We start from the raw sequence: 26632 nt of genomic DNA, 5'->3' as shown, positions 1-26632 counted from the left end.
CTTTGATGATTAATAGACTTTAATCACATTACAAGACTCCAGAAGAGTAGGCAGAGAATAAAAGTACTGGGAAATACAACCCCTTGAAACCCACACACACATCTCAATATTTATTCACACAACGATGGATACGATACCATGCTCTTAAGGGGGCATCGCTGGCTTCTCAGAAATTGCATGTGTGTCCTATTGTAGGCCGAAACAGCAAGACCAACCAAGATACCAGTGTTCGCTAAGGGTCACAGCAGAATGAGGGCTAGGTCAAGTTGGAAATGAAGTAAAAATCTCTTAAATAGGAATAAAATTTATCTCCCTCTGTAAAGAGTAGCATTTGACACTGTCAGCCAAAGGGAAAAAAGTCAAGTTTTTTAAACCTTTATTTAAGTTCTCAGTCTGAAAGACATTTGTATGTTTATACCAATATTTGCCACCTAAGCCACATGAGTGGGCCATAAGTATTGGGTTACTGTGGTTTGTGGGGGTAAAGCGGATATTTTTTTTTTTTTTTTATACCAAAAGTGGCTTGTTGAAATGGCCATCGGAAATGTTCATATGACCAGTGATGATAATGTACACCAGATCAGTGTCTGGGTGCCTTCTGTAGCAAAGACACACTACTGTTCCAATTAGTTGAGTCACCACGAGGAGTAAACGCAGCCTCACACAACTGTGACCACCTACAATACAAAAAAGAGCCTTTGGGTAAAGCAGAGCTTTAATTTACATGACTTCTGTCTAAGCATTTTAACATACCATAGTCCCAGCTGCTTAATGTTTATACAGAGGTTACACCTACAAAAATAAGTAAATCCAGTAAGTCCTTAAAGAATGAATGACCACTGTTTCTGGAGACAAAGAGAATCAACTGGAAAAAATAGACAAAGAAAGTAATCTTTTAAGTATTTTTTAAAATGAACACATGCAACAGAGAATTCAAAATTGAGGGGGGAAAAAATATCAAGACAATGTCTCAATTCATCAACATCTGTACAGGTGGACAGGTCAGGCTGTGTGTCCCATTGACAGTCGCTGGACAGGACTTGTGGTAGTGAAGCTGAAGGCTCACAACAAAGGCAGCCTTTGTGCCTTTTCCTGCTGCCGCTGGGAGCTGAACAGCAACAAGCGGCTGGGAGAGAAGGGAGTGGAGGATGAAACCGATCACATGCAGCAGGGCTGGGGATGAGGTCCACTGGTCCACTGGCCACCCACGTGTGGCTGTGTGTGTGTGTGTGTGTGTATATGTGTGTAAACGCTCATTCAAGTGTGTGAGCTACATGAATAAAGATGATGATGTAAATAGCTAGTGTGACTAATAGGAGCGCTTGCATCATACAAACTCAGGTAAAAGGTAAAAATGTGATGCAACCTCAAAAGAGAAAGATCTGAGCTTAGATTTGTGGAAATATTTTATGTTGGTTATAGCTAATAGCTCCGTTTGCTAATTTTAAGTTCAAAGTACATCATAGAACCTCCATAATTGTCATTAGGTCTGGGATAATCTAGTTTACTAATTAGGAGTGTGCCAGTGGCTGTCCCGAGGAGGAAATGACATGGCCAGGCAGGTCTGGGGTGGGGGAGGGGGACATGGTGGCGCTAACTTGAGACACCCAGCTGCTTTAAGAGAAGCTTCAGGTTAGAGGAAGGCTTGCAGGGCAGCAGTGGAGCCAGACAAATGAGGCCTTCCTGGGCTAAACACAGTAGTGTGGGCCGGCATTGGGGGTTAATCACATTAGGACAGCGTGGAGGGAGACAGACTGCCAGGATTATACACTCCCTTCCATCAAACACTTTATCCACTGTTTAACCAGTGCTCACAGGGCGTAACAGCACACTTTGGGGTGGATGTGTGCGCCTGCATGCGTGAGCGCCTCATTGTGTGTTCATCTCCAGGGAGGGGGGTAACTAACCTGCGCCCGGATGAGAGCCTCAAAGCTGGGCTGGAAGTAGTCGATCCGGCTGTGGTAGAACTTGGGCATCTCATCCAGCAGCTGCTTGTTTTTGGCCTCGAAGTCTTCCCTGACTGGTCGGAGCTCTTCTCTGGCCTGGGGTGTGGAGGGGAGAGAGGAAAAAAAAAGAACAGGCCACCAGTGGTCACTATTAAGTTTTGACTTTACAGATCCTCCCTCTTTTCACTCATGTCAGTTCATGTTATGATTAACACTACACATTGACAATTCTTCCACAAGGTACAAGGATCTAAAGACTGGAGAAAAACAAGTTAGTTGAAGGTAAATTCAGCAGTGAGCCATCATTAGTGTCCTTTTTCTTATTGTTCAGAATGATATTTGCCTAATTCCCACGAAGAAGCAGTGCAAAAAAAAGGCTGTAATCACGACAACAGTGAGGAGGAGTGGGTAATGTGGGCAGACTTGGCTGTGAGTGGACTCCAGCACCACTGATCTGTGTGTGAATGTATTAGTGGGTAGTCTACTGTAGGCATGGAGTTATGGAATGCACAATGAATATGTGTGAGAGGGTGAGAATTTTTTATTAAGGGGAAGGGGGGAGTTGCTACATTCAAACTACAACATATTGTTTATCTGCTGCATAATGGTATGGTCTCTTCACCTTAGTTGGTTTTCTTTACACATGCCAGTTGAAATGGCATACGAGTGTTTTGTCAAGATCATTTCTTTAAGTGCACTGGGATTCAAAGGGCAGGGATGTAGGGGCCTCTTCAAGGCTTTGTTCCCCTGACAGTGCTTTTCTCAATGTGTGTGGGTGGCTCGCCATGTGAGGATGTGTTAGAGGCAATAGCATAGGCAACACTGCAGCGCTATCTGTGAATGTGTACGCTTCTGTATTGGCCTCATGGTGTGTGTGCGCGTATGAGTGTGTGTCTACAATTCTCAATTACGTGCCTGTAGATGTGCAGCACTGCCTTTTTGAAAAGGCACTACTTGAGAGCCTGGTAGCTTGCGTGGGTGAAGGAGCGCACATGTACAGTATGCATGTGCTCAACTATTTTTGTTCATATCCAGTCAGCATTTGTCTTTTTCCACTTATTGTGCTCAATTCACAATACGTGCAACATGTAAGAGCAAGTGAACTTTGCTCCTCTGCAGATAGAGGGAGCATTCGAGTGGACCAACACGTGCACCGATCCAAGCTTTAAACCACAGTACCTGATGTAGTTTGACCATAACGGGCCCGGTTTTTTCTTTCTCTTCATACTTCTCCACTTTGGACTGCAGCCGTTTGTAGTCCTGCAGTGCCTGTTCCCGACGTTTCACTGCCATGTTGAGGCTGGGGAAGACGCCACTGTACCTGCAAGACAGGTAAAGACAACCTTAGACATCTCTGATACAAACAACAAGACACAAAGTCTCACACACACACACACACACACACACACACACACACACACACACACACACACACACACACACACACACTTCAGAGCACTCAAATGGTTAGGAAAAAAATAAGACTATCAAAGAAACCAAAATTACTGAAATCATTAAAACAGCTTTCCTTGCTCTATGAAATATGTAGGCATGCATTCGCATTGCATCCCATCTTAATAGCAGTCATTATGAATTAATAAAATCCCTCTCCTCAACATCTTATTGTAGAGGTACTCTCAAACCCCAGAGGACAGCTCTGCATTAAGCCTCCTCTAATCTATTATCTAATTACTGTAGTTCAAAATGGCATGAAACAATTCATTTTGTGACAATTATCATATTCCAAATGAAAATATATTCTTGCAACGAGAATCCTAGTCTTCAGCACTAAAAATAGGAAAACATTCATCTGTAACTTAGCAACAGGAGTCTGAGCTTCATCCTGGGACTTGTTGCACTGGTTTTGTGGTTGCTTTTAATGGGAAGCAGGAATACTGTAATACAGTATTATATTCAACCTAATAATATTTAATAAAAAGATTAAAGTATCTTCGAATGTATGCAGCATTAATATATAGTATGTAGTAAGTGCCCAATATTATTTCTTTAAACTGAGGTAGTTCTGTTTTGTTTTCATTAGTTTTAAAAGACAAACAATATACAACAAATAATACAGCACAGTGTGAAGGGGAACTAAGACACCAGAAAGCTGTTATTAAAATCCCAGCAGTCTTTAACAAATGAATAGCAAGCAAAATAAGCATAATGACAATGACAATTAAGAAACTAAGTTTTGGCCTTTCTGACAAACACAAACCAGTGGCAGTGTTTTTATAATGCAGGCCACAATATTATTCACACAGGTGTCTGCTAAAAGTGAGTCAGAAATAAAAACAATTGTAATGAAGAGTCAGATGCAGCTTTTTTGAATGACTCATTTAAAGCATTTCATCAAGTGTGTAGGCACACTACTACAATAGTTTTAATGTGTGTCTCTGCCTATAGTGTTATTAGCCACAAAATGTGTGGGCTTCATGGTTTACGTTCCTCTCCATGCCAACCCGTGCCCTGCTCCCTGCAGCAGATGAGGGAGGCACAGAGAACCTGTGGACTGATTGTGAAATCCTAGATTACGGTTGTGTCTGCCTGTGCACCTTACCAGAGAGTGGGGGTGGGGGGTAGAAAATTATGTGAACTGAGGCTCAGCCTCAGACAAGCAGGGCTTGTTTCCGACAGGAAGTTAAGCAAGGAGTGGTCTTGTAGCGTTTGAGTGACATCACAGAGCTCAGCTCAGCCCAGCCCCACGGCCCACGCTCTACCACTATTTATAAAATACCACTTTGGCCCAGTTTATGGCAGGGGTGGATGCCGATCCTCAAGTCTACTATCTGCTCCAGTGTACACATACTTCAAGTGCCAAGGGATTATGTAACTGCCCCCTAGGCATGACTGCTCTCCAGCACAATCCTATTGGCTGTTGACAGCGCAGCAGCAAGCCAACTTTCAGACGACACAAAGGCTGATCACATTCTCACCTGCATATTTCACCTGACAGAACGATGCAATTTCCTCATGACACATCATGACGGTGTACTCCTCTAAAGTGGCACAACACTGCCAGCAACTGCCATGTTTCAGCACACTGAGAGACTTAAGGGCCACTGCTCTCCTGGTGTGGAAGAATCAGGAAGAGCTAGACACAAAGCCAATTGCTTGTTAACCCATTCCTGTCCTTTCCATGCTGGATGCTGATGTCTCACTGTTACATTCAGGGCTCTACAAGTTACAGTGACTCAGCTGTGTCAAATGCTCCCACACAAAAAATATGCAGCAGAATATGACCATGGTTGAAAGTGACTATACATCCTTTGCAATGATAGTTTGGTCTATAACTGTCCAGACACTGGACATTTCCCTCGATGTCCTGGCCTTGGCTGGACAGCTACCGGTCAGTCATCTAGTTCTGAATTTGCGGTCAGCCTCGCCTGAATGAGGTCTTACGCTGGTTGAGGGCTGCACGGGGGCCAAGGGCACACCACTGTCCATGTGACAGGTCAGGGTGTGGTAAACAGGCTGAATAGAAATAGCATCTGGACCAGAGAGTGTGTTTATGAGCAGCTGCCAATCCACAGACAGGCCAGTCTGACCCGTCAGCCAAGCCCAAGTCTGGTCTAGACACCCTCAGTCTAGGAGGCTGGCTGTTCCTCTTGACTATCACTGTCACATAACCCACTACTGCAAAACACACACAGCAAACCACTAAAAATATAGGAAAGGGAATTGTTTATGTGCAAATAACCACCTCCAATGTGTCACAGTCTGAGATGAAGACTTAAGAGAGTCAGACAAGTTTACATCATGTGGCAAGTCTTGATCAAATATGCTTGCTGTGAATTTAAAATAACTACCACCTGTTGTATAAATGGTTTAAGAGCAGTGGGCCATGGGAACGTGTGTGTGCGTGTGACGTACATGCCGAACCTCCTTTGTCTCAGCAGAAGGAGTCTGATCTGCTGCAACTTGCCTTGCGCTTTGTTGATCAAAACTCCGACAACTCACGCAGCCTGGATACACGATACACCAGATAAGACGGGAAAACAGATAGATAACTTCATAACAAACATCCTGGCTACAATGAAAAACTTTGATTCTAAAATTTAACAACATATTGAATCAGTGCTCCCACCCCAAAATTACACCAAGCCCCCCAGCTAAGGCGAGATACAACTGTCAGCTTCAGGCCTCACAACCTGCTCCAGGGGCAGGGTCTCCCTCTGATCGAGAGGGGTGAAGGTAGCTTGTCCAGCCATAGCTGAACCCAGGGCAGAGGTCTCAAAACAGGCTTGACTTCTGTCTCACCCAAAAGAGCAATCGAGCAGAAAGGGCTAGGTTAGGAGGCCTAGATAACACAAATTCCACAATGCCCACGCACTCCCCTCCCCTCACATAAACACAGTGATGTCATTCAGTGACCCCGCTGAGTGGATGAAATTCACGTCTGGGCCTGAGAGAGAGAAATAGATGGGGGGGGGTCTTTTTCATGTGTTTATAGTACATTTTACCACACTAAGTATTAAGGATGGATGCCAAAATTTTAAATAGCAATCACACTTGGACACTTCAATCACATACTGAACACACATACACACACACAAAACCCATTCAAGGTCTTCCATTAACATTAACGTTCTTTCTCTAATTTTCCTTAGAATGACACAAGATCACCAATAGAGTATTTTGAGACTAAGTAAATGAAAAATATTCATTAGTGAAGGACTAATGGAATCTTAATGGAAGCTTTAAAGTACAGTAGCTTTTGTGTTTCAGTTTTCTATACAAGACACTTTGATAAACTAACAAATAATAGTGCTGTATTTTAAATGAGGGGAAAAAAGTTAATGATGAGGTCAGTTTAGCTTGGCTTTAAAACTCATTTATGAACTTACTTCCTCTGCTCTATTTCAGAATCATGTAAATGCCTAACTTTATGGTCTAAAATACCAACTTTGTGAGACCGTGCCCCCTCCAAAATCTGGGTTGGTGTTTGTGTATCTGTATGTATGTTTGTGTGAGAGTGTGCACTGTCCTGAGACAGCTCTCCTCCTCAACCAATCCACGGCTCTGGGCCCAGGAAGCTGGGCCCTTTGCCATATTCTGAGCCTGCCCACACGTCCGCCTGCCGCCCACCAGGAAGAGGAAATTAGAACCATTCCATCCTGTCATTGCTCCGCCACCATAGCACACAGGGAAGAGAGGGCTTAACACACACTCACAAACACAGACACTGACCTAACCTTTTCATGTTTTACAGAGGAATCTGTTCACATTGATTACTTAAAAAAATGACAAGTTTATGGGTAAGAAAGTTCAACATAAATTTTCAATAGAAACATATGCAGTGTTCTCTTACAAAGCATATGTTTAATCTCCTGGGAGGAGCCGGGTGGAGGAAGCAAAACCTTAACAAGCGCTCCGGAAGACGGGTGGGATAGTCCAACCACTCCCTCCAGTACCTCTGCTTTGCATGTACGTGTGCACACTATGTGTGGTGTGGTGTGGTGTGGTGTGGTGTGGTGTGTGTGTGTGTGTGTGTGTGTGTGTGTGCGCGTGCGTGTTAGAAAAAGTGAGGCTTAAGGAATGGAATAGCACTCACTGCCTGCTCAATGGGGGCGAGTATTAGGAATGAGAACCAAATAAACTTTCTTCCAGACACACTATCACCGCAGCAGCACAGCTCACTCCACAGTTCATTTTTACAATCTGTATTACTACACTGCAGGCCTTCCTGTGGTCATGCACTGCAGCTGTACTTTCCACCCTACTGGTGCGAAGAGCAGAGCAAGGTCAAATAATAAAAATGTTATGGGGCACTGGACTTAGTCTGCCCAGAGTGTCATATGTATTTACCACATCAGGAATATTAAGCCACAAAACTAAACTAAATTGCTTTTACAAGACTTTCCTGTGATTTTGCAATGCATCTAGTCCAAACAAACGTTAAACTTATTGACAGCTATTTGACTTTGGTCTGGTGTAGAGACCGTTTAAAGTCAACCTTTAAAATACAGTAGTAAGAAAACAATTCAAGAGGATGAGAAATCAAGATGGGCACTTACTTTTTCAGAGGGTCAATAACGGTCTTCTGGATCTGGTTGACCTGTAATGAAAAGAACAATTGTTAATGTAAGCAATCAGCCCCTATATATTAAGGAAGAGACATTATGAATTGTTATTCACTGTCAAATTGAGTTACATCAAAGTTAAACCACGAACAAAACAGCTTCTACACCTCTCGCTCATTAGCTGCAAAGTAATGCCACTGCACAAACATCAACAATCGTGTTATTTCAAACAGAGTACTCAAGAAAAAAAGGGGAGGGGGGTTTGCAAAGAAACTTTCATGACGTTGACTCTTTTATTGTACACAAGCCCTGAGGAGAAACCCCTGAATATTCATTGAGCTTGCGATACAAAAGGATGGAACTGTCAGGGGACGGACATGAAAGCAAAGCCCAACTGATTTCAAATCCTGTGGAGGGTGGGCTGCCTTACAAGATGAAAGTTCTTTGCAAACAAACATTTTAACAATAACAGTTTATATTTTCCTGCATTCTCCTTCTGGTTGCCAGAACTGACAGGGGAGGGAAAGAGGGGAAGGGGGGTGTTAAATGGAAGTAAATGAACATCTCATCTTGAGGCCTCCAGCCCCGGCACCAAGTCTCATTGACAGAAGTTGGCACACAATTAATAAAGTTTCCAGCATCATTTACATTGCAGATTCAAAATGACTTTTACTACTGGATCTCCTAGCATAACAGAATGCTGAAGTTAACCAGGCAATCGAGTCAAGTGAAGAGTAAACGCTAAGAGCAGCAAAGGAGAATTTAAAGCAGCGAGATACGAAGTGACAGCTGCATGAGAACAGTGAGAAGCTCCACTAATCATATGTTCACTCGCTATTGGAAGGACAGTCAATCACACAACAACAAGGAAGCAAGATCGCAGCTGTGCTTTGTAAAAAATGCCCTGACCATCTATGAGAACATACAGCAACACTCACTGCTTCACACGGGCAGATTTCCAAGTACAAAATGGTTGATTGTGGTTTGAGGGAAAACAGAGAACCAATAACAAATATATATACATGGGAATTCACATATTCTTTGTTTTACATATTCACACCACCACCACCCCCCCCTCTCCACGACTTGAGCTGCGCTGCTGCTTCTAAGGTGAGAGCATGCAGCGAGGAGGGAGAACAACAGCGGCAGATTTGCTTAAGCATGCTGGTGCCCTCTACCCTCTGCCCCTTCCCACAGAGAGGGGGGGAGCTATTCCTTGGAGGCCCTGCAGAGCCTGAGGCTGGCGCTCAAGCAGCAGTCTCCATCAGTGAGTCACGGGGCAGAGGCCATCCCGGCACACAGGCCTCCCAAAAATACACACAGATCGCAGAGGAAATCAATATCCCTCCAAACGGAGCATCCTCTACTGTGCTGCCGCCATCTACACTGGGGCTCAGCTTCGGCAGCAGTGTGCCGGCGGGTCTGTGCGCCCTCCTCAGCCCCAGAAATAAACACACAGACCTGGGCCACTGCTGCCTTCATTATCGCTGCACGTTTTATCTGCTGGCTCTCTCACTTGTGAGCCCTGCGGCAGAACATCTCGTCTCAACACGGAGAAGAGCAAAGGGTGGATGCTTTTGTGTCTGTTTTGCTGGAGCAATAGGGTTTGCTGTTGGTGCCGTCAGAATCAACAGTCGGCTTGAAGGGAGAAGCTCGAGTAGTGTTTGAGTGAGCTGTGCTGGATTTTAAACACCTAGCAAGCCCTTGGTGATATTCCACATAGCACACTGACCAAAAAGTGCGCACACTCACTATTTTGCCTTGAGCTCACTTTTAGCCACTCTGCAAAAGGAGCCACACAACCCAGCCCAACCCTGGAACTGAGCATTGTGTTCAAGCACAAGGATTTTTATTTAGAAAGACTGAAAGAAGTGCAGAGAAAATCAGGTGTGACCTAGCTGTCAAAATCCACTCTGGATCAAAGTATGTTAAAAAAAAAAAATACAACCACGTCAATACAGTTGGTGACTGTTGTCCTCCACAAGTGAGAAACTGTGCTGGGATCAAAGTGCCTGGCTGAATCACTGTCAAACACATCCCAGTCACAGAGCCAAACAGGAAAACTACACACCATGGAGCCAGAAAACAGATCCACTACTATACACTATATAAACAAGCTGTGTCTTTTGCTACTACCACTACAAAATCACATTAAAATGAGAGATGACTGAGTTGGTTAGGGTACTGAGGACAACCTGGCCTGAGATGAAGATGACAACTATAACCAGCAGGAAAAAGGAAGACTTTGATGCCGTCAACCGTCAAACTATGGTCTTCAAATTATGTGGTAAGAAAGAGGAGGATTTAGTGTACCCAACATTTCCATTGACAGTCAAATGTGCAAGGCAGCACTGGTTAAAATTTCTCTTCATTTCCAAATTCAATGAGAGTGAAAATGAGAAAAAAAAACAAATTTGATATTGTATAAAATCTGAAGAATGTAAAACTTGCTCTATCCTGAAAACAGTCAAACTGGCAGGAGTGCTCTCCTGGGCACCCGACCAAGCCAAGTCCTGGAACATACGCACCCGGGGTCACAAACCCACACGCTCAGTCCAACCCACATTCTACTTTGTCTGGTCACTCAAAATGGCTCCTGTAAAATTTGATGAGTTGTGAGCAAAGCCAGTCTGAAAGACTGGTATGTTAAAGCTGAAGAAGAAAGGAAAGAAACAAAAGTGACTTCTACAGTACAGTTACTCAAAACTTCTTCTCACATGTTTAGTATATTTTATAATCAATACAATAATCTTCCTACTCTGTGTGACATTTGAGTCATTTTCTATCAAAGTAGAAAGAAGGTTCTTGACAGGACATTGTGCCTAAAATACAAACATAGTATTCAACTTCCTTTGTGGTGAGACTCATTCGGATTCTTACTCGCACTACTTAGTTTGACAATAAGCTCCTCTTTCAAAAGAGGACTTCAAAACACTTCTGTGAGATACCATGGACACTGCTTCACTCACATATACTGGTGAAAAGGTCACGGTTTGATTTTCTATGGAAATTGAGTCTAGTTCATGAGGTTTCACAGAAAATATAAATCGACTCTTCTCAACCTAATATGTACATTTCCAGATGGTTTGCCATTCCTGAGATACTACACTAGAATTTTACTATGGAATAAAAAAAACCGACCACTTTTCTTTTTTCTTTTTTACAAAGGTATTCATTTTCTCCACCTTGTTAGAATGTTGTTGAGGAAAAGGTTATGAAATCATTCTGGTTCACAACAAAATGTGAAAAGAAAGAGGAATATTTTAAGGCAACAAATGTGAAAAGCCCAGAACACCTAACAGCAGGGCAATGAGTCAAGAAAACACAGATGGAAAAAAGTCAATCGGTATATGCCTTAGTGTGATCTCCTGTGTTCACTCCTGTATTTTTTCCCTCTTTAAAAGTCTACCCTTCACAGCGTAGTGCCTTGAGGATGCACACATGCGGTGCCACTATGATTCACATTATAACTACCTGTGGCAATGATTCTAATCAAAAACCGAAGTGCACCCGGCAAATAATCTGAGGAGGCCTGACAGCCAAAGAAGAGATCTTAACAAAGTACAGCTATGTGAGAGCGGACAACAGTATGCTGTACTTGTTACAGCTCTGTAAAGAAATGCCTGCATATCTATGGTTGCCCCTTAGGACAAAATACAAGAGTGAAAAGCACAAACATTACAAGAAACACTCTCCAAATCAACAAATACTCTACATATCAAAATACACAAAACATGCAACAACAGAGGAAATGTAGGTGAAGGTTGTGATGGACCGTGTTTTATGACTGGCCGTGTTGGCATGGTCTGAAACTTAGGTGATTCCCTGCTTCTTCTTTCATCAAGTGTTACCAACAGAAATGCAATGCTGCAGGTGGGATTTGAGGAGTGATGGAAGTATAAATTCAAGAGGATTGCAGCTGCTCTAACAACAAACATTTTGCTACAACCTTTCCAGATTATTTGGTGTGAACCATCATTGTCAAACTAAAACTGAACTGAAACCAAATGTTTGTTTCAACTAGAAATGTAAGCAATACAATAGACTTGTCTACTACACAGGCTGTGAACAGAGTTACTTGTGTGGACTTTGTGGTAGGGGATATTTTCCTGTTGAGAAAAGGCCTTTCCATTGTATGAGTTATTTTAGACACCAGTGAGTCACAAATGCATCAGTTTTCACAGCTGATAACCAGTAGCTTGAGCTTATAGAGGATGATGCCACAGATGCTTTTGAAAAGCAGCAGAAGGAAAGACATACGGATAGTTTTTAGTCCACAGGCTGCACAATATTGACAAATACGAAAACATGCATTTTCAACAAAAACTCATCTAGTTTCCTACTTTGTATGTCTGAGGAAAGACATTTCCTCTGATACCAATCTAATGGCAAGTGCTGAGAAAACAAAGTAAAAAAAGACAGTAAAAGAGTGCGATACCACACTATATATTTTAAGAGTGGAAGACTGTGGGAACGAGTCTGACCTTCTCCTGGTTGAAGGAATCCATTCTTTTCATGGCTGTATCTAAAGCAGTCATGGACTCCAGGAAGGCCTGGTCCTGCTCACACAGCGGGTTACTCAGCAGGTCAGCAGAGATCTTCACCGCTGCTTTGGACATGGCTAACAAACACACACACACACACAAAGCAGAGCATCCTGTTAAAACTTAAATAACTTTGTGAAAAGACTGTCATGTTAATTACAGCCCATTTAAATCTTTCTGAAAATGTCCTCATCTACACATTCTAATCCAATTAAAAGCCAGATTTTTACATTTTTCTTAAACCATGGGGGCAATTTCTGTGGATTACGTTAAGGCTTTAAGCGTTTCATCAGTATATGTGTTTCTATGTGGTAGGGTCTTCAAAAGTGAGCTTTTGGGAAAGAAATAAAGAGCAAAAGCAGAATGGCACAGTGCTTCCCCCCATTGTAAAAATCTGAGGGGGTGGTGGGGCTGCCTGCCGTGTTGAATATTCACCAGTGCACCAAGAATCTTTGCAATGTTTCTGCACTGACAGCACCAATTACTGTTAATCTGCACTCATGCCACTTTGTTTAGACACAGAGCACATATCAGATTATGGCTTCACTGTCAAAATAAATGAGCTGCACTGAGGAGACACATGCTGAGAGGAGAGGCTGTGGTGAAAATGGGCTTCATGGAGATCTAGAACAATCATTGGTCTCTTTTCGCACTCCGTTGGGATTCTCTCAAGACCAATTTTCAACCAATCAATTATTGTTGTATAGTGTTTTTGCATCTCTTTTTTTTTTGACAAGTAACAAATTGCTTGATTTGACCTTGTCTGACATGACTGAGAGACATGTTGATTATAAGGTTATGAAAATCAAAAGGTGACATGAGGGTAGCGATTTTATTATTTGTAGTAGTGGTGTGCAAATAAGTGAAACTTGTGTCCTTTGTCATCACCTGAGAAAAGATAAATAAGTTCTCAGTTAGAAAAGCAGTTATCTGCCTGCCTACCTGCCACTTTTTTACTTAGCCTAATTGAAATTGTGAACAGGAGCTGCCCTTAAAAGATATTTTTGTCCCTCACCAGCTAATTGTAAGTGAGTTCAATAGACTTTTGCATATCACCGCTATTGACTTGATAAATGGTGGCCAATATAGAAAGCAGTGTATTAAACGTAGTGCTGACATGCAGAGTAGGTCCAGTTCTTTGTTTGGTAGCAGTTGGTGGAGACAGGACCTGTGTGACAGATGGAATCCATTAACGATAATGAGGGCCTGACAGCTATGACACTTTGATGATGCAGACATCCATATTCCAGAGCACAAAGGAGAGGAAATGAAGAAGCCTCTCGCTCCTCCATCCGTCCCCGCTCCTCCACCCCCACAACTGACTACTTACCACAGGCCATGTCTAGTGCTACTTCCTAAATACACAACTCCAAAACCAACAAATAAGCAAATAAAAAGTAGGTAAACATGGTTTCTGTGGCCGAAAAATGCATGATTAAATGTAAGCAGAGATGGTAGACAAATCAAGCCCTAACTGAACATTGCACAAAAAGATACACTCATAAATCCAAAACACACACACTATGTTAGCCTAGAAAAACCTATAAAAGAAGATTAAGGCAAACGCTCGCAGTCTCTCCTCTCAATTGTCAGTTGTCTCATTTCGGAGAGCTGACGCACAACCAAACAAACCAGGACATCTACACATCTTTCTGGCCCTGAAAAAACCTGCCATACAACATCAAGTATGTTGGTGAACAAGTGGAGATCAATGGCACACCAGGCGGTAACACATAGGTTGGTGGCAGAACACACCTAAATCAGCCTCAGTGCTTTTCTTCATGTCCTTGTGAAGCTTTTTCGTCTGATCCTCCAGCCTGTAGGACAAAAGAGGAATGATTATCAGCCGGCTTCTGGTTTTGTAATACAGTAAGGCATCAGTAGTACTGACAGCAATGCGAAATATGAACTGAAATATATAACAAACACTTGCATTAGACAGAAACAGAATAGGAAAAACTGTGAAAAAAGTACATATTTACAAATAATCTATACATAATTCAAATTCAATTTAATTCACTCAATACATGTTGACATGGACAAAGAAAGCACCAAACCAAAAACCCTGAAAATGAATGAGTGTATAAAAACATGGTTCAAGAAGGAATTACACATTTCATTGATTCCACATAAAATGTTATTATAACATCTGTTAGCTAATTAACAATACAGGGAATACTTCTTGTTGCTGTCAACTACATTTGCGCTCAAAAGCATTAATGTCTTCAATCATTCCACTGCACATATTCCATTGATGGGTGTTAAAAATGGCAATTACCAGACTATGGAGGCTGAAAACACATGCCATTCATTATATCAATTAAGGCAAATGAGGGGTTTAGAACGTCCCCTGAGACTGCTTTCATATCACTTCTCCTGGTTTGTTGAAAAGGGGAATGTGGTGGGGTTTCATTTCCATCATTGCTTTGAGGGATTATATTAACTAGGAAGACAATAGATGTGTAATCCCATAGGACTTCTGGTGGGGGCACTATGGCCACTGGCCACAAGAGGAAACAACATTGGTATCATGACACATGTCTATTTGAGAACTGAAAACCAAAAATGAAAGTAAGCTTCCTCCAAATGCAGTTTCTTTTATTGTTGCAGTGGAAAACAAACAGAAGGTTACTCCAATATTGCCATAGGTGCATGAACCAAACATAAATGTGACTGTTTCTCTGCTGCCCTGACACTCGCTGTTAACACTGTTAAACCCAAGGAGTAGGGTGTCAAAATCTTAATGCACCTCAAAGCAGTATTAGTTATTATTATTACTTATTTTATAACAATGGACAACATACTTTGTTATCATTAATTACCCCAAATAACTTGTGCAGCATCTTCACAAGAGTTTAGAAGCAAATAACAAAATGCCAGCCATTTCTAAACTTGTCATCATAACAATAGGCATTTCATACATGTCACAAAATAGTGCGTGGAGTCCTGGAAATCTCAGTGGTAAAAACCTAAAAACATTTAGTGGTATTAACCATATGTCAGACTGGACATATAGCGGGTTTGTTTTTAGATCATGATCTGTTTTTGCAATTTCATTTATTTGTGTTTGTTTCCATAACAAAGTGCAAGCAGACTCTGAGGATGTACGGTCCAAGGGTAAATAAAAATCATTAATTATTTTCTATCATAACTTGCCGTCTACATGCTTTTGTTTTCCTTGACGTTTTTTAGGATTTTATACTGAATCGCCACCGACCAGATGGAGGTTGTTCCAAAAATGTCATTTGCAGTAAATGATGTAACTTCATCCCTTATTGTTCACGCCACAGGAAAAAAACATTCTGTCAGAACAATCTCCACAGTAACTTCTTGTATCCCTCTCACCAATTAGATGTAACTGGTTCTCATACGCCATATTAGCCTTCCTCTAAAGTAATCAAACTGTACACTTACATTTCAGATATTCAGAAATAGGCATTTCTAATTGCAACAGATGCTACACACATTATAGTCAATATTATCAGCAATACTTCAGGCAGGATTTAGTCAGTATCTAATAATTAGAGGGCTCCTTCCTGTTTTCATAGGATTCTCAGTGAATACATTTTTCAGTGTGCATGTAGACCAGGACAATAAGCTGAATGTGAAGATTTCGGAACAGTTTTTCTGTATTATTTGAAAGAGCATTTAAAAGCTGACCTAAGAGACAATATTTCCATGCAGCTATCATATTACAATTCTGTTCTGAATCACACCTGCAGCTAGAAAATTGCTTCTGACATTGTTATAAACATCTGGAAATACTGATATGTGGCCACTTTTGTCATTTCTGGCTTTGTGATGGCAGCAAGCAGAAGCGGTTGAGAAATCATACTACATAACTAGACTTTGTTTTGAACGCAATTCTGAATGCCAGTATAATTAATGGAGGCCATCATGTAAAACAAACTGAAACAAAAATAGTGTCTTGTAAATTGGCTGACACAATTAACACTTGAGAGTAATGAAAGGAGGCAAATATGAGATGAGGAAAATAACAGTATAACAGTAAAACCTTGCCAGTCATGGACATCGGTTTTTGCAGGATAGTGGGTGAAAGCATCTCACTATGTAAACAAACTAACATGCTCTGAGACCAATGCCTATACACTCGAGATGTGGTCTTGTAGAGCTTGTTTGTGCATGTGAAACTCATGTTCCGGATAGTACCTCCTACTTCAAAATAGATTACACAATGCTGTTGTATCTTCTGTCAGCACTGACAGTGAAAGAGCCATTCTGGATAAGTGCCAGGTGAGCCTGGAGTCTCTTTCCAAAAGGTGCTAATAGAGCGACATAGTGGAACAGCTGCTGCTCCTTGCTCCAGTGCCCTAATGTTGGGCCTGTGCAGCCACAATCATCTATCCACATCGCCTATTGAAAACTGGAAAGACCCTTCAGCATTTTACATGACTTTCACACACAAAGCCTTTGTATGACACTAGATAATGAACAGGCATTCAACCATGTTTGACTGCTCACACCACATTCTCCCTTTTGGGTAAATACCTGGTTAATGCCATTCACACAAGAACCAAGTCAGGCACTATATCACGGCTAAAACCAAAAAAATTATACCAGACCTTGAGTAAACCTATTTAATACCTAGAATTCTTTTGTTTTGGTACAATTAATCTGACCACTGCAATATTTACACAACCTGGCATGTGTGCATCAATCAGAATAGTTGGTTGGATACCCCCAATAGGCAAAGAAACTGATGGTCAAAGAGACGGTTAGCATTCAGTCTGTGACTTGTCACATACTAATTGCATGTTTTTCTTTTGTGTGTTTCTATGAGCTAAGAGAAGCTCATGGTTATTATATTTGTTTTAGATTCAATATGATCAATACACACAAGACAAATTACACTTCATGTTTTTAGTTAGGTGGACAGAATGCAAAAGCAGGTATCATGGTTTAGGCCTATCAAGTATATTTGGGCCACAGATAGACCATGATGCATTGATGTGGATCTCTAGGGTGGAGAACCTAAATGTCTGTACATGCCTGCTGCTCTGACTCATCTATAAGGTCTATTGGCACCACACCTTCCCGATAAAGGGCCCTCCTACTCAACAAAACCTGAGAGGAAAATAGTGCTCCCACTCATTCTGCAGGGCCCTCGGGGAGTTTCTATAACCTCTGCCTCACAGTAAGACAAGGCCCGGATGTACTGATTTTTTAGGCCTTGGGTTCTTAAATGCTCTGAAACCCCCTCACGTTTGTTTCAAGGAAACACTGACGTTGCTTATTTCAAAGAGGGTTGTTAAATAGTTAACAGCTGATGTATTTACTTTTTATTTTAGGTGTCTTAGTTACCCATAAAGAGCTTTGAGAATGACTGTGTGCAAATTAATCAAATACTTGGAAATTTAAGCTTTTTCTGAATTTGTGAACACTAATGATACAATTACAGGAAATTTCGTAAGATTATAACTTTTAGTTTAAAGCGAGGTTTATCCGAGGTTGAGAGAAATATCTGATGGAAAATAAGCTCTCTTTCCCAATTTCTAATTTCCACCATAGCTCAAATGCGGGTTCTTTCACAGTTCAACGTTGAGAAAAGAAAGTGACCAAACACAGCAGGGATTGACACATTGTGTGGGACAAAGAAACTGTACTGTACAATGAGGAGCAAGTTAAGTGTGAGTTTCTCAGAGTGCTTTGTAAACATGTAAAGCCAAAATACCAACATCGTAGGTAAAATTATACAGCAATTGCACACCACACAACAACAACAACAACAACTACAACAACCTAATTTTGGATTAACATACACACTTTTGTGAAAAGATCTCCCAATGTTTCAACATCTTTATTGCATTGTTGGGGGTACATACTTCTTACTTCTTTCATACTTCTTATTGTAATACTTAACAAAGGAATACAAGGGGAAATTGCCTCATGCAACCCACATTGTTCTTAACACAGCACCAGGCTAGTAAATACCCATCATAGTAGAAGTTACAGAAATCTATTATACTACAATTTCAGTTTTATATAAAAACACTTTTCATTAGACTATTTCTCTTGTTTCATTTTACCTCTAAATAAGCTAAAAATAGAATATTAATTAATTTTTGGCACAAGGAGACCTCTGAGAAAAATTTGAAAATGCATTATGTGGGCACAGATATAGTGTAGGAGAAATCATGTTTCACCAAACTGACGGCACCAAAACACAGTTTTACACACATGCATACATGGACCTCCAACACACAAGTGGTAGTAGTATATTAGTAATATTAATAATCATAGTTATTACATTATAAACTTGGTTCAAAATGTAAAACTTACTTTTGGAGTTTGTCATATTCACGCTCAAAGTCTCTTTCAACCTAAAAAAACAAAAACACATTTCATGTAAAATTCATTATTTAACATGTATGTTCATCTCATTTGTTTAATTATAGAAAATTATTAATCAATAGGCATGGACACACAATAAGCAAATAACAATAAACACGGAGCCTGAGAATATGTAAGTCTGTCACTGATTTGGGGACAAATTTTCGGTTTATATTTCCACATTATCTGAAGAATGATAAGGCAAATGAACATGGTAATCACATAGTTATCACATAGTTTAAGATACATACCTAATACATACCCACAACAACCACTGCGGGTTTGTAGTCTGAATAAATTCTGCATATAAGCTGTTGTAGTCACAAGGCTGACCACTGACCACACATACTACTATCTTTACTTGAAAAGTTACTGAGTCATGTCCTTTCTCTGGGACTTTTTGAGGGGTATAAACAATAACTAACAAACTATAGCTGGAGATGGGTTCCAGTGGCTGAAATGCAGGTGAAATATATCAAGTTCCCAGAGTGAACAAGGGCTATGACAGCTTGTCCAACCATGTCTCTAAAATATGTCAAGCTGGTTACAGACGCCACAGGAGTTCCTGTCTTGTGGTTCTGTGGGTTCCTGGATTTAAACACAGAGGCCAAAACTCTGAGGGAGGCAGTTGACACTTTGTCACTAGCGGGTCATCTAACTGGGCTTCCTCTAACCCACTCCCTGGTTTTTGCTTAGGATGGCACAGGAAGCTGGAAACAGTCTGACAGTGACTGCCGGGCCACAGACCTATTACAGTGGAAGTGGTTTTCTCAACAAGGAGAGAACCCACTCATTGTCACTTCAAGGTAACCACCTCTGCCCCCTTTTGACTGTGGCACACTGATGACATTATTTGGACTACTATTCATGTTGTATATCATTCATGAAGCTTAAGAACTACAGAATTTCACAAAAGCATCTTTTTACAAATGCTCCATTAGAGCAAGCTTTTAAAAGTTACACACACTTGTTTGAAATTTCTGTCCTAAATCTTTTTGGGTGATGAGTGAATGAGTGAAATGAATATATGTTTGGTCTCGTGACTTACAGTTTTAGAGACAATCTGCTTCTTTGGTTGTCCAATCTTGAAGGGAATCCTGAAATGGCACAAAAAGAAATTGTAGGTGACGTAAGCAACTGGCAAATAACTACCTAAAAGGTGAAATTAATGAATGCTTAGATGGTCATCGGTTGCACAATGGCTGACTAGAGGTCGTTACAGGTACTAAGGGGAGCAAGCGCCTCTAAGATCATTGAAAAAGACAATGTGAAGCTGTTAATGCCTGCTCCTCTCAAGTATGCAATCAAAGCCATGTACATTTACTTCACATCATCACTGAAAAATCTGGCTCCCATTTCAAGCGGATATCTATAAACAGAAGTGGTTGTTGTTTCTTCTCAATGTGGCTTTCCTGCATGACCCTAGCCCACATTCAAACACAGATGAACTCGCTATACTGCATATAAGGAAAATAGTAAACCTATTTCAGAGTGTCAGGTAGACACCATCATATATAGGGACTTAACAGGATACAACCAGGACACTGACTTTCCTGTAAAAGGTAAACATCAAAACATATCATGAGGTTTAGTGTAACTGCAGTAGTTGCACCTAATTTTCAGAATGAAATACAAACTTTTCCTCACTCTTGAAAGAAAAACACACAGGGATCGCAACTATAGTTTTGGTAAAGGAAAACGAGACCTGTTCCCTCTTAGTTAAAACAATCTTTTATCCCCATTTCAAACCCTTGCCTACGCCTTAATAAGTTGCTACAGAGCATCAGAGTGCCTTGAGAATCCATGAGACAGAAAACACTGCTTTGCCAATGTGCTTGGCTGCAAGTTGTCATTGATGTGGCACTAATGGCCTGAAATCTAAGCTATATGATGGACAGTTGCTGCTGACAGGCAGGGTGAGGCAGCAGCTGCGTCAAAAGAAAGGTGTGTAGAATAATGAGATGGAAAAGAGAGGGTGTGATGTAGGGCCTCGTTGTGCAACCAGGGAATGCTACTGATGTTTTGGGAAGATCCTTTTGATGACAGCTCAATCACAAAACTCAACGTGGTCAAATAACGGCAATATTAATCTAGTTTAAAAAAAAAAAAAAAAAAAAAAAAAAGAAAGAACAACAAATAAATAAATAACACAGGTTTCACCAGTGGCTCAGGAATAAAGATTTCATTTGATTTGGTGGCTCTGTGTTGTTTCTGTTCTTTAGGTTGTATAACGTATCAATAGTCTTGACCTTGCTTTCAATGAAGATTTGAAGACAAACTCAAGTCATCCAAATCTGAGCCTATTACAAATGCCTAAGAACATTTTGTTGCTTTTGGCTCAGGAAAGTAGTTTCACCCTCTGTGTCATCTTCTTGGTGAGCCATCACGGAAAATAACCACAGAACTTACTCAGCTCCATCGAATGTGACTCACCTTTCTATGATTACCTGATTAGCACACTAGAACGTCATATGAAATACAACACGTACGTACATATCTGTCTTTGAAACTTTTGGGAATTCTTTTTCCAAAACAAAACAGCAGCATAACTGAATGGAGAATTCTTTGGATGTAAACTTAGGTTGTGTTCTCCCAAAGCTAAAATAAGGAGAACTAGCACCCTCACACAGTCAGACTTCATCTTGCAAGAGCGGTTATCAGTGAGATTTAAGTCTGAAAACAACTACTTCAGAATCAATTCAGCCTGGTCAGACAAATAATCACTAAAAGTTTATGACTTGCCTGACTTAACACTAGTTTCTCGTATTGAGTATATATCCCATTAACACTTTCACTGTGGGTGATCACCTTCTCCTTATGACCACATCATTTTGCAGTGATTGTGAATGATGAAACAGCAATTCTGTTATAAACTACAAATACACACTACTACATGCATGACTCATATATACTAATAGATACCAGTGCACAGTAAACCTAGAAAGAACTCATTCTAGTGAATGACACTCACTCAATCTGAGGGGCATTGAATGTTTTTTTGCTAATATTTGTGATTGTTTTAATGTGCCTGTGTGTGATGATGGCTTTGTGTGACTGTCTTATTATGATATATATTGTCAGTAATCTTAAGATCAAGATCTGTTTTACAAGATGAGACATATTACTGACAGTGATTTTGCTGAGTGAAATTGTTGAATAAATAAAGCTTTACAAACAAATATGTAAAACAGCAGTGTGTGTGTGTGTCCATTGTAACAATAACCAAATTTATAACGGAAATTTATGGGAATATAACAGAACTCCTAAGTAAAAAGAGGACACATAGCGGCTGCACAGTGCTAAAACAGCCAATTTTCTTGTATTTCAAGATAACTGACGAGTACATTATCACTTCACTATTGATTTGGTCTTTGGAGAGCAACAGCATTGCATCCAAAGTGATTTTGCAATTTTGCATTTTACTATTTGTTTCCCTCTGGATGGACAATTGGTTTTCTACCACCATTGCACAGCAACAGCTTTTGCTGTTTCCTCTCATTTGGTGGGTGTGTCGGGGAGAAAATCATGACATCCACAGCTAATACCCAATTGAAGCATTATGGATAAACATTGCAGTGTTCCAAGCAGCCTTCAATGCATTATGAAACATATATTTAAAAATATATATTTATTTTTTTGCTTTCAATGTTCTCTTTTGCTACATTTTGGCAGAGCTAGCCCTGACAGGATTTGTTTCACGATGACATCAAGAGTCTCTCAAAGTGTAACTATATATGGGTGGATTTTCCCTTTAATGTACCAAAGGCTATATTTGCTTGGAAAAAAAATGCTGAAGAGAGTCCTTAATGTTATAGATTCAGATTATATCCACTTCTACAAAGAGCCAAAGGAAAGCGGTCAGTCTCTTCAACTGCTCATGAGAACTGGCAAACACATGGAGTGAAGTGTGCTTCAGGGAGGGAGAGGGAAAATGTAGCAGGCAACCAGAGGGAGGATGGTAGTCACTGTGAGAATCATTTCTAATGTTTCTTCACACAGCAATATTTTCGGAGGGGCTGTCACATTTAGAAACATTGGTAAATCAGGTCCTGTGAACCCAGAACTAGTGTCTGACATGGCAGAGACCCGGCCACAAGACAGAAAACATGTGTTTTATACAAACTGAAGTCCAAATTTTTATGAAAAGAAATCTAAGCCCAGTGATGACAGGTGTGGGGTAGTTCAGCTGAACACTGGCCTGGTACTTTCTACTCAATATTTTGGACAATTTGATTAATATAATCTGCTGATATTTTAAATGTTACAGTACTTGAATCCAAAGAGTCACTTAACCATTGACTCAAGTAAATACCAACAAATAACTCAAGAGATATATAAATATGTACGTTTTCGGGAATTAGATTTTTTTTTTAGAGAATCACAGTAACTTGAGAGGTTAATGGTAATATTCAATCAATGCCCACTTGAGTCCAAGATGCATAAAAAAACTGCTCTGTTACACATTTGCTGTCATTATCAACAAGTTGGTCAACTTGCATTTACAGAGCTATCTGATCTTTGCTTTAATAGGCTGCACGTCACTGCCATCAAGCAAGCACGTAGGCATGAACAAAGACATAACAGTCTTTTTTATCCTGGACACATTATGCACTGACTGGAAGAACCAATGGCTTTTCACTAAAACTGCCAATGTGTATGCCATTAGAGGGGTAGTGCATCATTCGACCTTGGATATTCCATGGAGCACAGAAGGCTGGTTGAAGATGTTGGGAAGTGGAATTGTTCAGATGATGACCCCAAAGTCAAAGCTCTCACGTCATAGAAGCAAGTGTGCAGGCCATGCTGGAATGCATCAGTCAGCAGAGCCCATAAAAGACTCTTTTCATTGGTCGAGCACCCCACTCTTGACCTTGTGTTTGGCAGTGCGTGCTGGTGGAAGCATCCCTTGCCAGCTATTTACTGTCTGATTGAACTGAGTGACGCAATCTTGCTTACTTGATTACGGTTTTCCTTGAAAATGACACTATGAATGTGTAACCTATTATAAAGCGAGTTAATGCACATACACAGGCGTATTGAAGGAGTTTGTAATTTCCTCTTGAACTGCATTCATGAATAGTGTGAAACAAGCACTGACTTTACGCAAACCTCTTTTTAAACTCAACAGCCATGCACAATTGAGGACTGGTATGACAAACTTTCCTATACTTCAAAAATAAATCAATTATAGTTATAGCTGAATCCTTAGTAATAGAGTGAAATTCAAAACGTGCTGTCCAAAGGAAAAGACAGAATACAACTATTGTGGATGTTGGGTTGCAAACTTCCTAGATGTTGTAGTAGAGACCAAGCCCAGCTTCATTGCCTGCATAGCTTGAAAGCCTAAAATGACAGGAAGATATACCAATTTAACTATTACTGTCAGTAACAGTGGCTATCTTTTTGCATACATTTTTGTCAAATAACCAAAAGGTTCCAACTCATCAACACTTAACACACGCTATCAAAGACAATGACACTTCACTCCCTATTTGACACGGGAATAGGTTACACACCTTGTTGGACCTGGTGGGAAACCTGTTTCCCAGTGACAGAAAACAAATCTTTCCCAGGAAACATGAAACAACCTGTTGCCAAAGAAGACAAGACAATACAGTCCTACCACAGTAAAGAATACAATGTACAGATGTATGTACAATTGTTACAGTCTAAGACTCTAGCTATTTACATAAAGAGTCAAAATGAGGAGAAACAGTGGAGCCAATGATAAATAAACTCTCAGACACCCTTGAGCAAAGTTTTTCTTACAAGCGAAGGTTTTGGGAGTTTTTCTTTGTCTCCAGGGAAAACTCGGCTAGAGTCAGAACTAGTGCTGATGTAGGCCTGTAAAGCTAATTGAGACATTGTGTGCCATGTTGAAACATTATCTAAATAAACATACCTTGTCTGAGAGAAGTCACGAATCAGAAATGCACAAAACATATTCTGTTGTGAACAAATACTTTTTTTTCCTGTTGCCATTTGGCTGAAAATGATAGCACAGCCTCATTTGCTCTTGTTCACTTTTCAGGGAGGTTGCAAGCTAGAAGGAAGATCTCTGACTACAAGACTCAAGGACTCAGCTAATAAATGTGCAGCTCATCCATGCAGACTATGTCATAAGACCAACTGTTCACTCCACTTGTTGTCATTCACTTTAGTTAATTTCATTGTCTTCTGACAGTAAACACTGTCCAAATCTTCAAAGGGACCCAAGTATGTACTGTGTGTGTATATATGTATATATATTGCACAAATAACTGATAATCATTTTCATATTCCTTGCTGATTAGATTTGAAACTATTATTATCATTATTGGATAATCTTCCAATTATTTTCTCTATTAATCTTTATGAAATAACAACCAAAATGGTGAAAACTGCCTATCAGAACAAAAGGTGACATCTTGAAATTGATTGCTTTGTCCAACCAGTTGGACCAAATTATTACTTAAGACAAAGAAAAGCACCAAATTCTCACATTTGAGACGCTGGAATCAGAGAATGATTGGCATTTTTGTTTGAAAAATGAATAATTGGTCATCAATCTTTTTTGCAATTGATTTTGTGTGTCATGTAGTTGTTCCATTGACTAATTGTCTCCACTGTAATACTGATTAAAGTGACTTTAGTTGTCGTGCTAGACTGACAAATAATACAGGTGCTTCCAAGTAAACACAAGTCAGAATCAGGGTCTGCAGACATAACTATGTCAACTGTGCCCTTAAAACCTGACATTAGCAGTTAGTAACTTCAAACATGTGTCTTGTTAGCCCAAACCTAAGGCATGTATAAGGAAGGAAGAAAGCCATTTCTTTACACATTTAAATACATGGGTGACCAAGAATATACCGGATGAAACCCACAGATGTGTGGCAGTAAACATTTACCTAAATTCAAGGAAATACTATCAATTCTTCATTACTGTATGCTACATAGATGATAGCCCATACAATGCCACCACATCTGTACTATGTCCAAACAGGAGTAGAAATAGTAACAGAAATCGTCCTCAGTGGTACAGAAGTGCTTCTCAAAATGCTAACGTTAGCCAGAGACAGCTGACTGCTGTCAACTTCATTTCCCTTTAAATGGCTTCACTGCTGACCCTGCTGACCTGACATTTAACTATATTGTGTTATTTATAATAAACCTAGCTATAGCCAAACAGTATAAACAAGCAGCTAGTAGCTAATTTTATTTCTGGAGATGACTTCATTAATGTTTTCAGCCTTTCAAACTAACTATCGTTGACTAGCTTAGCCACTGATGGCTGAAGACTTTACCAAACAGGTCGAAGTTTGCAACAACGGTCGCTTTGCAACCGCTTTGTTTTGTTTCATAAAACACACACCACTTTTGGGCAAAGTATCAACATATGAAATGTTATAAAACGAGTATGTTTGAAAAGTATGTACATGTTTTTTTCGTCATCCGTGAGTTTAACAAGCTAGCGCTAACTCCTGTTCTACTACTGTTTGTGTAGCGCTTCCGGGAAATAGTCGGAGCCCGGACGACGAGCCGTCAGTTTTAGGTTATTATGAATGTGTCGTTTTCTAATTATATTTTTCTATCTTGCTAGTACCTTAATTTAATGATGTAACCAGAATACATACCAGCTCATTTTGAGTGAACTTTTATTCCGGTTTCATAGGGTTGTTTTATTATCTTCCGAGGACCTCATCCCTTTCTACCAGTCAACTGTAGAGCATTGAACAGGAAGTCCGGAGCTTAGCAGTTCGTGTTTCCTCTCAGGAGTTTTTTTTTT

The 26632-nt window shown here is 40.4% G+C and overlaps 1 protein-coding gene across 1 annotated transcript in view; it reads right to left on the bottom strand.

Moving 5' to 3' along the window:
* The window catches only part of bin3 (bridging integrator 3), a 28681-nt gene extending 2049 nt beyond the window's left edge, over nt 1-26632 (bottom strand). Inside the window, exons 1-8 of the mRNA XM_023418273.2 lie at nt 26481-26632; nt 19913-19961; nt 18814-18854; nt 14269-14330; nt 12454-12590; nt 7964-8004; nt 3126-3267; nt 1908-2042 (exon numbers count right to left, since the gene is read on the bottom strand). Coding sequence (XP_023274041.1) covers nt 1908-2042; nt 3126-3267; nt 7964-8004; nt 12454-12590; nt 14269-14330; nt 18814-18854; nt 19913-19961; nt 26481-26488 — 615 coding nt within the window. The 5' untranslated portion in view covers nt 26489-26632. The remainder of the gene's footprint in view (nt 1-1907; nt 2043-3125; nt 3268-7963; nt 8005-12453; nt 12591-14268; nt 14331-18813; nt 18855-19912; nt 19962-26480) is intronic.

This window comes from Seriola lalandi, unplaced genomic scaffold (assembly GCF_002814215.2).
Source record: "Seriola lalandi dorsalis isolate HSWRI2012SDOR001 ecotype SW California unplaced genomic scaffold, Sedor1 jcf7180002054581, whole genome shotgun sequence".
In the NCBI taxonomy this organism is placed as follows: Eukaryota; Metazoa; Chordata; class Actinopteri; order Carangiformes; family Carangidae; genus Seriola; species Seriola lalandi.
This window is presented reverse-complemented; position numbering and strand designations above follow the sequence as displayed.